Genomic DNA, 9,704 nt, shown 5'->3' on the forward strand with positions numbered 1-9,704 from the left:
GGGAATACCTTACTTACCGTCGAAAGCCCCAAAGCCGAGATTTCGGTGTAGCGTCTTGGCAGAAGCGCATATACTCGCCGTACCGTTTAAGAAGCTCCCTCTTCTCATCAACGGATAACTTGTCAATATACACCATACTGAACGAGAGCTTGACAAACAGGTCTTTGAGTAGCTCATAATCACCGCTCAAGCGGGGACGTGAGAAAAGCATACAAATCTTCACACTTGGCGGGTCCTGCGCAGTATATAGTTCGCAGAAACTTTCCAGATATTTCGCAGATTGGTACGCCCACGGAGCCTCTGTTTGATCAGGTATCGTTAAACATTGTAGTTCGACTATGATTCGTCCCCAATCGTGGCGTAGGAATGGCGAATCAGCCCCTTCGCTGGAGGTACAGTTAGTCTTATTTCCATTACCAAGACGTAGCGACACGCACAACTGTAGCTGCCAATAATTCCACACAATATTCTGCGAGCACTTGTCATGGGATTCCTCGGCTAGTCTGTTGAAATTAGTTATAGGCAGGAACGGCGCCTAGCTAACCCACCTTTCTTCACGGATGTGGCGCCCAAGTTCCTCCAAGGCTTTTTCAAACAGGAGTGACCCAGCTCGCTGTAGTACCATCGCCTCGAGGCTCTGGAGAGCTATATAGGCATTTCTGTCTAACATCTCGACACCTGGCATATTTCGGACGAGATTTCGAGTATCGTCGACGACTAGGACGGCATTCTGAATATCGTTGAAGACTGTTTCGGTAAGCAAGAGACCAAGGTGACGTATCTTAGACGCCGTAAGAACCAAAAATTTGTCCATTGGGGGGTTCCTGGTCATTGCCTCGGTGCTGGAAGGTAACAGGTTTATGCGTTGTGGAGGGAAAATGCCGATGCGTCTCACATAATGGAGTCCAGCATCGTATGGCAACATGGCTGAGTATAATAAATTATGATACCGAGGGTTCTGATGAGCCATAATCAAAGGTCTAGAATATGCAGAAATCATAATATAGGGAAGGAGAAAGAGAGAAGAATCACTAGGATGTAGGCAATTTATTTCTCTTATAATTGACCAGAAAGGAGCTTACCGGTCACTAGCTACCACCGCCGCACGCCTACTCCTCCTCGTCTGTGGGCTTGAGGCTGTGCCTGGAAACAATACACCATTAATGCGGCACATTCCCTAGCCTGATTGCAGCGAACCCCGCTGAGATCTCACCATAACGTTCTTCAGAAATAGACAGATCTCGAATGAATACATAGAGCTCCCAACACTTTTCCTTGTCAGACAAATACCACGTTTTCACCGAGACCTCATGGTGTCTAGCTGTTTCGTGGATAGCCCTCCTCAAGTGCATCTATGTCGAATTAGCATTGGAGACGAGACTATATCAGTGTTACTGACCAGAGCTTCGCGAAACATGACTCTGTCCTCCTTGGGCCACTCCCACCTGTTCCAATCGCGAATGATCTCTACTACCTCTTGGCTCAAACGCAAGGAGTCTGCACGTATTGTGCCCTTCTCTAGGGGGATCGATCCAATGGAGCAGTGAAGTTTCATAAGAATCGATAGACATTGAGTCCTTTTCGTTAGACGGCCTAGCGTCTCGTTTGCCAGGGATCGCGCATCAAGGTCACCAGCTTCCGTAAATACCACAAAGATAATCTGCCACGTATAATGCACGCTTATAGCCTCCGGCCACGTTACATAGTCCATTGTCCGCGTTGTTAGGCATAAAGGGTCCTTGAAATTCGATACCTGGTAGCTCGAGTTGAATCATCATTTTAGATCGTCTAAGACAAAGTGCTGCCTCTTATATATGTAGTCTGGATGTGCTTGCTCGTCTGCTGACTCTGGTACAGACCTGAAAACATTACTCATAACATGCTGCTCCCAAATCATCACTCAGCGGCTCTTCCCGTGTTGCGGTGCACTGTCGCTCAGCGTCCATTTTGTCGTTGTCTCGCGAACAGTCGTTCAGTGGCGGCGAACTGTTATCGATCCTGAAGTTGTAGCATTCCCATTCTTGTGGTAACATACTCATGATGGAACAGAGAAAACGACGAGCACCATGTTCATCAGAGGCCAGGAGGAATGACACATGCGTTTCAGCAGCTTCTTTGTTCCCTGTGATTGCCTCATAAATGCACAAGTATACGGCGCAATGGTGAAAGGCTTTGGTTCCCCAACTGCGCAATTTAGTAGAGCGATTAGTTGTCATCTTGATCCTGATCGACCATTTTATCCTTAAGGTCGTCGAAACGATCGACCATTTCATCACGCAGGGCGTCGAGACGTTCGATCATATCTGATCCGAGCTCCTCGACAATTGAGAAGAGCTCTACCAATTGCGTCGTTGACTTGCACTCATTCACTAATTTAGCTCGTGTCTTTGTCATGATTGGGCGACTCTGATAGCTGTCTTCGCCGTGAGGGATTCTTATCGCATTCCGGCTGGCACTCTCATGTGGCTCAGTCTCTGCGGTGGCTCGACACGGCCGCGCTGTTGTGGTCTTGGCCTTGCGGAGACCGAAGTGACGGGAGACGGGGAGGGGGAGTGTTGCACATCCTCAAAGTCGCCATCTCTCTCAAGACCTGATGACATAGCGCATGGTGTATTAGGCACAGTTGATATGGTCGGTGCTACTAGACTAATTAGTTTTGATTGCTTCCTTTAATTAAAAGTCTGGGAAACTGACTAACCTGGCGAGGGGCTGTTAGGCTGTCTTGTGGGCCCCTTGTGGATGAGCGTATTGCGCTTTCTAAACGATGGTGCTTTATCGTCTGCTTCGCCATCTGTCTCTGACTCTGAATCAGAGGGGATATAGATTGCCTGGCCTTTACTTCCGCCTGCTTCTCTACAGACAGAGCCTTGGCCCAGGCATGGTGACGCTAGAATTGAAGCACATGGTTTGTCTTGATGCCCTACAGCTTCTGAGCATGTCGTAGGTACGATATCGTCGCCGAGGGGGGCCGGTACATGATGCAAAAACGTTCTAAGACCAGAGAGGCTGTCGCTTTGGCTTTCGTGGTTTAGCTTCTGGGTCTTCGACGCGCGTTCGTCGTCAGCTTCTCAACTCCTTTTTCTGCCTTCGGCCTGCGTTTCAGGGGGTTGTATCATGATCAGGCAATTTTGGCAGCTGTTCTTGCCGCAATCGGGATTCTTTCGGTGCTGCTTGTTATTCCTTATAGAAATTGAAAGAGCAACTCTCGCGTATTGCTACGAAGAGGGCATCGACTTATATATATATCTTCTTATCAACCAGATGCAGCCACAACATGCATTGTGGATATCACAGGTGGACAAGTTCGTTTTCTGGCTTGCCTCATCGTTCACATTCTATGCCTTGTTGTCGACAGCCCTTTACGGGCAGCGCCTAGCTATGTCGCGGGAGAATGCATAGACGTATAGGCCATTATTCTTCCATGAGAGGTCTAATAGATCGTTCCTTTTCTCTTCCAGGGCCTCCACCCCCCACCGATACGTCGTATAGTCCTGCGTCACCTGCATGGCGTTGCCCTCGTATCCGTCCTGTTGCATCGCAAACCCATAGCACCCTGCATCGCTCGCGCAGTGCGTCAGGTTGATGCTCGGGGGAGCGCGTGCGCTCCACGCACCCAATTGCATCATGCCTGTCGCGCCCACCGGCGCCGTGTCCATGTGATCCGGCGCTGCGGAGAAGCAGCGGCCGACGCCGTCGTCGGTGCTGCCAGCGCTCGGCACATCATGGCCAACCGCTGCTCCTCCGGAGGGACCCATGTCGACATAAATGGGCTCCTCGCCAACGACGCCGCCCATAGCCGGTAATCGACGTGGTATCTGCTCGTCAACGAGGCGGCGTAGGGAGAAGAGGCTGTTGAGCTCGCCCTCTTCCGTGGAACTCTTGATCTTTGCGAGAAAACTAGCCGACGAGGAGCCAACTACGTGCAAGTTCATCGTGTTAGCTGATTAGGGTTATAGGAAGAGAAGGCGAATTGGGGCTGTACCTACAGACTGGGACGCCAGATCGATTAGGGACTCTAGGAGCAGCCACCGGTTCGTACCTTTCCAGCTGAGCATCGGGCGGCTGGCTCCATTCCGACATGACCGACGGGGAATCGCACGGTCTGTGGTAAGGGAAGCTAGTGGCTAGAGGCGAGCGTAACGGAGGTGAGTCTCTAGATCCCGATTTTATGCCTTGCGGCGGAAACAAATTGGGTAAGTTCTTAGGGGAAGGCATGATGCCTTTTTTCGTCGGGATGCGGGTGCGAGGAGCATCGTAGGAGCAGCCGTTTCCTCGCTTCTTGCAGTGAAAGCAAGGGGTCTGTCCGTCGCACTGTCTCATCTCGTCAATAACTTTCGCTTCTCCCTTGCTTGGGTGGTCATCCGGTGGGCATTCCCATGGATCGTTTTCGGAATAGTTTCCATCGCACCTTTTGCTTACGTTTCCGACAGGTCCCGCAGGCCTGACGAATTCGTCTTCGCTGCTCGTCGAGAACTTTAGGACGTGTCATTTCGTGCAACGGGTTTGGGATGAAGTTGAACAGAGGGAGGAGAGCGAGAAAGTTGAGAAGGAGGAGTTATTAAAGCTAGAACGATTCAGAAATTCTTCTCTGAGGAAAGGGGGAGATGCACGATGAGGTATAGTAGAAAGCTCGAACGGGTGATTGCACAATGGGATGGAGAAGGTCTGGAGATTCTGAATTCTACGGGACATGGTGGCAGTTTAAAGGCCCCCCCCTCCTTCATTTGTAATTAATTATGGAGGTTAACAGGCCGGCGTATAGTCGTCCTTGACCCGGCCAACTAGCCCTGCTTGCGAGATGAATTTTGTCTCTGGGTGGCAAAGTAGAGTGAGCCCAGGTACTATCTTCATATGTCCATCCGCAAATAGAGTATGGTGAAGGTCTGCTCCGGAAAAGACCACGAGCGTTCGCTCATAATACCTAAAAAGCCACGCGGAGATGTCAGCTACAAGAGAGGAAGTATGTACAGCGGTACCTGTAGAAGCCGCCGCCAAGGGAACTCATCTGTTCGTGGCTAGACTAGTGACAGGCACCGGGGAGCGAAGGACTATGGCGGAGAATAGCTATTTTCATTAAAGAAAGAAGTAGACATAGGTATGTATTAAATCTGGGGTTCAGCTTAAGTGGCTGTTTCTTACAAGTACATTCGAACGAAGTGATTCGGTGGGTCGGCCCCTTTGTAGCCAAGAAACATTCGATAAATTTGATTCAAGTGTTCTGAGGTCTGGGTTTGTATATCTCCTGAAGCTGCAGGTGGTAGGCGCCGGTGACATCGCGGTCCAAGTCCACTAACGCGTTCTCAGGATCCTCTGCGTGATTCGCCAAAGTCTCCCTAGATGTACTTGGAGAAGCTCTTCTATGTTCATTGTCGTCATAGTCTCGCCCTATTCTTCCGAGTAGACTTTTTCTCTGCAAGAGCGCGAGCACCACTTGACCCAGTGTGCCATGAGTAGAGAATTGGAGTTTATGTAGGGGGGGCACTTGCTCAGCAGAAAGAACACAGCAGGGTAGTGTTAATGCCAGGCCAGTAAGTACTGGGACCGCGAGCCAAGCCATAGTTCTGCGCACTTTGCGCAGAGTATCCCGCCGTAGGTCCTCGTCGTTGATAGCACTGGCAATGCTGTAAGCTGTCAAGGCTGGGACCATGCTCATAACCAAGATAGAAACCCAACACCATTGCGACTGCACAGCAAGGTAGCTTCGAAAGCCGAATATAACAAGGCATGGTGAGGCTATGTAGCCCAGCGCCCATATGATTATGTGAAGGTATGAGTCGACTTGATAGAGCAGGTTTATGTTCAATTCGGTCTATCAGCATCAGCCTGAGTCTGATCAATAAAACCGTGTTTAGACACTTACTGCCTGTATACTTATGCACAGCCAGTTCGCTAGTCGTAAAGCGTTAAAGGATCCGAACTGAAGCCCTGTGTCGGCCCTGAGACGTGATATGCCGAATACTAGCGCGCATACTAATAACGAGACAATGCATAACGGGAGTCCGACCACGAGAGGAAAGGTTTCTTTGAAAGAAAGCCTGATTGCGAGATATACAACGAGGATAGCATATGTCGTGAACCCTGAGATGTATTCCAGAGGATCAATGCTAGGCAGCATTGCGAAGAGCGGTGTGGCCTGCATTTTGATGTTGTCGGGGATGCCGAGCCATAAGTAGTGTATCTTATTCGCATAGAACCTGCATAGGACCTGGGCATTGCCAGGTCATGTGTAGCTCGCGCCAGAATGGCATGCTTCATGAGGCCCTGTTGCGCTCGAAGCGGTTTAATTCAATGGCGAAGGCGCCCATCAATCGTCCAAGATCTTACGGGCCCACTATGAGCTATTCGTTGAATTGGAAATCAGGATGGTGACCGGTTCCTGCACATCCGTTCCCGAAGACGCTGGAAAGAGTGGCTGGACTAGGACCCATGATCTGGGTCGCCGTTGTCTCTGTAAATTGTCCACGGCAGCCATCGAGTCTATGCTGAGTGCGACCGTTATTGGCGGCCATGGTGGCCAAGTTAGCACCCTGCAGAAACACACATGACCCCCTCTCGACCCGGGAAGCGGCTGATTTGGTATTCAATGGCCGTCTGCACGATTGTTTCGGCAGAGAGTATGGCCCACTTGGCTCGGCCGGTTTGGCCAAACCGGCCGAGCCAAGTGGGCCATACATCTGTATGCGCCGCTACGGATGTAGTGTCCGTATCCCCATGTTAGGAGTGCCAAGTTGGTAAAAGGCGATTATAGGAGCGTACCGTTGGTGAGCGGCTGAGACTGTCATAGGTGCGCCAGTATTGCAGGACGAATCTGCCTCCTCCTTCCCGCCGACCTTCTCTCTTCCCACAACCATCATCGTACGACCACCGTCTTACAACCATCAGAAGCCCATGGAGTTGTTACCAGCCTCCGTCGTCCAACACGATCTGCCGCACGAGATTGACATCAGTGGCCGGCGCCAAGACGATAACAGTGTTGTTCTGGTCGCTGTCCGTCGCGCTGACGAACATGTTGTAGAGGATACTCTACACATCGTCGAGGTTGAGCAGCATGGATGCCTTTATATCATTTGCACAGCAACGGCTAAGCAGTGTTGCTCCTCCGCGCCGCAGGAAGATCCGCGCTTTATTCTCTTTCAATTAGGGACCTGTATTACAAAATGCAGCAGAGATGTGCTCCCCAGCGTACGGACGTGCAGACCTAACCAGGCAAACGACGCTCTATCCAGGGCGAGTTCTCAGCAGTCCGCTAGTCCACCAGCCGACGCTGAGTGTCAATCTCAGCAAAGCGTTGAACCTAGCGTCGTACATCCAACCCCGGCTGGCCTGGAAGTCATTGGTGGCCCTCCGCTGCTGCCTACCTTTGCGAGTGGTTTTGGGCGGATGATGCACGACGGCGATGATTTCAAGTTAGCAATTCGACTCTGCAGGTTTGACGAGGAGTCGAAGCCCTCTTTGCTAAGCCTGTGGCGCCGCTATGCCTTAGAGAAGGATGATGCAACAGTTGTCTACAGCAAAATGCGCAACGCAACAAAGGGCAACGCCAAGACATCACAGTACCTTCACTGGGTGGTATCGTTCATGAACCTAGCCTTACTGCATTTCGAAATTGTCGACAAGAACTTGGTGGTGCAGAGTGGCGACCTAAAACGGCAAGCACGCAAGGCGTCAAGAGTGATTCAGCTCCTTGCACCTTTTGGCATGGCTGGCTTGCTCATTCTTACGGTCTTTGGCCACGCTACTACGAGCTTCTACTCAATCTGCAAAGCCTCTGATGAGGATTGGGTTGGCCTCAAAGATGGTCTGGAGTGGGCTTTGCGTTCAGTTCTCCCATATATTGCCCAGCGGCTCGAGGGTAGTCGTGCTCTACGTCGAGTCGTCCCTGTTTTCCACCCTGTGTCATTTTGTATCTGGTATCGTTACCAGATGGAAGGGCAGCTTCTAACATACGAATATGTTTCGTCAACGTTTGGCGCAAGCGACCGGGCATTCTCATGCATGGAATTGTTTACGGACATGATGCTTGGCGAGCTTCTAGAGTCAATGCCACTAGGAGACGAAAGAGCAGATACACCATGTCCGTTTCAGTCCAAGGTAGTGGAATTGTTAGATCCTATTCTCACCAAAGCTGCGAATAGACCCTACGATCCCGTACGCGATGTCAGCATACGACGCGAGTCTGAACCTTCACGCCGTGGCAGGACGACTCCAGTTATAAACGGCAGCCACGACAACATCATGCATGTACATCACATGCCGGAATGCAACAGCGCTCCTGACCTCAACCTAGAATCCATGACTTGGTCAGGCGGCTCCGAGGCTGAGAACGCGGCGCACGCTGGCGAGAGCGGCGGAGAATGGACTGGCGCAGCAGCCGGGCAGAAGAGACCCCAGGTCGAAGACAGTCCTACCTCAAAGAGGCACAGACCAAGCGCAGAAGAGACTGCGGAGAGGTTGGATGCCAGCGAGGCGTCGAATGCCGACCCGGAAATTTCGGCCTCTACTTCTCACGCTGCTCCGCAGGGTGACGTTGCAAGGGGGGCTGTGACTGGCATTGCAGATCCTGTGCAGCACCAGACGTTGGAAGAATACATGCAGTTTTACGGATTGAGATCGGAAAACTGGGATTCAATGTGCAACACCTTCTCAGTCACATCCTGGGAGGGAATGTTCGACGGCATCCCGGCGACATCTACAATGGCACACGTGGACATTCCCATCAGCAACGAGTTACAGGACGTGGATTTCAGCGAGAACGCAGCTTCTCTTCCAACTTTTTTATCGGAAATACAGCCAAGTGGAACGGTACCCCCTGCGGAAGAAACCGAAACCTAACCTCCGGCAAGATAAGATAAGAACTAACAGCATGATTTATAAACCCTCTTTCCTGAACCTTGCGCTCCGCCGTGTTCCATTTCCCGAGCATGATATTGGCAGGTTCGCTGGATAGCGGAGTTAGAATGGCGACCTCATTCGGCTCAACAACGACCCAAGCGTCTCCTTCTAAATATGCCGCGACTGGTTCATGTTGTCGCTCCCCCCGCTCTATGCGGTGACCGAAGAAAACACCCACATTATTAGGGAGCTTGTGTTCTGATTAGCCATAGCCAATTATCGCCCAGCGCGAAACTCACATTCTTATCAATAAATTTGCTAAAGCTTGCTATCTCAGGTGTCTCGTCATAACGGAGCATTTTGCCGTTCGCTGACTCTTTCTGCGCAGTCGGAGTAAGAGATGGGAGAGATTGAACGATTGCGTCAAAGAGCGACCGAACTTCTGTTCGATCGCACGTATACACCGCATACAATTCATTGAAGTTATTCATTTTCGTGTTGTTCGCGTTTGTATGGCTTTATTGCTATCAGAGGACTGGTATCTGGCAGGGGCGGGGTTCCATGGCCCTTTAAACCTGATGACCTTGTGCTTGCCCCACCAAATATTCGCACATCATTGGCCGCGTGCTTGGAATTGGGCCTCAGCTAACGCCTAACGAGATTGTCCGTCTATCAGCACCATCCCAGTAGTAGCTGGAAACGCATTTGACATGTCTTCAAACGCAAAATATAATGCGTCATGCTCTGACAGTGATGTGGCCGGCGAAGGCGTTGAGTCTGTGGATTCGCATGTGCACGATGATCCATCACTGTCTCCGCTGTCTTGATCCGCCAACTGAGAGCAACGCAAGGGGTCTAGCGTGGACTACGGA

The 9,704-nt window shown here is 51.0% G+C and overlaps 5 protein-coding genes across 5 annotated transcripts in view; 1 reads left to right on the plus strand and 4 right to left on the minus strand.

Moving 5' to 3' along the window:
- BBA_09933 (uncharacterized protein) overlaps positions 1–1,711 on the minus strand; it is a gene marked incomplete at both ends in the record, with an annotated part of 2,710 nt that extends 999 nt beyond the window's left edge. The window contains 6 exons of the mRNA XM_008605030.1: positions 18–386; positions 438–503; positions 549–980; positions 1,083–1,143; positions 1,214–1,352; positions 1,400–1,711. Of these exons, the coding sequence (XP_008603252.1) occupies positions 18–386; positions 438–503; positions 549–980; positions 1,083–1,143; positions 1,214–1,352; positions 1,400–1,711 (1,379 nt within the window). The remainder of the gene's footprint in view (positions 1–17; positions 387–437; positions 504–548; positions 981–1,082; positions 1,144–1,213; positions 1,353–1,399) is intronic.
- Positions 1,712–2,205: 494 nt separating this feature from the next.
- Positions 2,206–2,394, minus strand: BBA_09934 (uncharacterized protein; the record flags this gene model as incomplete). Its single annotated transcript, XM_008605031.1, has 1 exon — positions 2,206–2,394. The coding sequence occupies one exon, from the start codon at positions 2,392–2,394 to the stop codon at positions 2,206–2,208; it is 189 nt and encodes a 62-aa protein (XP_008603253.1).
- A 965-nt stretch (positions 2,395–3,359) lies between these two features.
- Positions 3,360–4,080, minus strand: BBA_09935 (uncharacterized protein; the record flags this gene model as incomplete). The annotated part of the gene is made up of 2 exons (XM_008605032.1): positions 3,360–3,916; positions 3,987–4,080. 2 exons carry the CDS (start codon positions 4,078–4,080, stop codon positions 3,360–3,362), a joined length of 651 nt encoding a protein of 216 aa, XP_008603254.1.
- A 1,129-nt stretch (positions 4,081–5,209) lies between these two features.
- BBA_09936 (uncharacterized protein) lies at positions 5,210–6,139 on the minus strand (the record flags this gene model as incomplete). Its single annotated transcript, XM_008605033.1, has 2 exons — positions 5,210–5,683; positions 5,861–6,139. The coding sequence occupies 2 exons, from the start codon at positions 6,137–6,139 to the stop codon at positions 5,210–5,212; spliced, it is 753 nt and encodes a 250-aa protein (XP_008603255.1).
- A 368-nt stretch (positions 6,140–6,507) lies between these two features.
- Positions 6,508–8,832, plus strand: BBA_09937 (uncharacterized protein; the record flags this gene model as incomplete). The annotated part of the gene is made up of 2 exons (XM_008605034.1): positions 6,508–6,676; positions 6,785–8,832. 2 exons carry the CDS (start codon positions 6,508–6,510, stop codon positions 8,830–8,832), a joined length of 2,217 nt encoding a protein of 738 aa, XP_008603256.1.
- Positions 8,833–9,704: the final 872 nt, after the last annotated feature.

Source organism: Beauveria bassiana (assembly GCF_000280675.1).
Source record: "Beauveria bassiana ARSEF 2860 unplaced genomic scaffold BBA_S00075, whole genome shotgun sequence".
Classification (NCBI taxonomy): Eukaryota; Fungi; Ascomycota; class Sordariomycetes; order Hypocreales; family Cordycipitaceae; genus Beauveria; species Beauveria bassiana.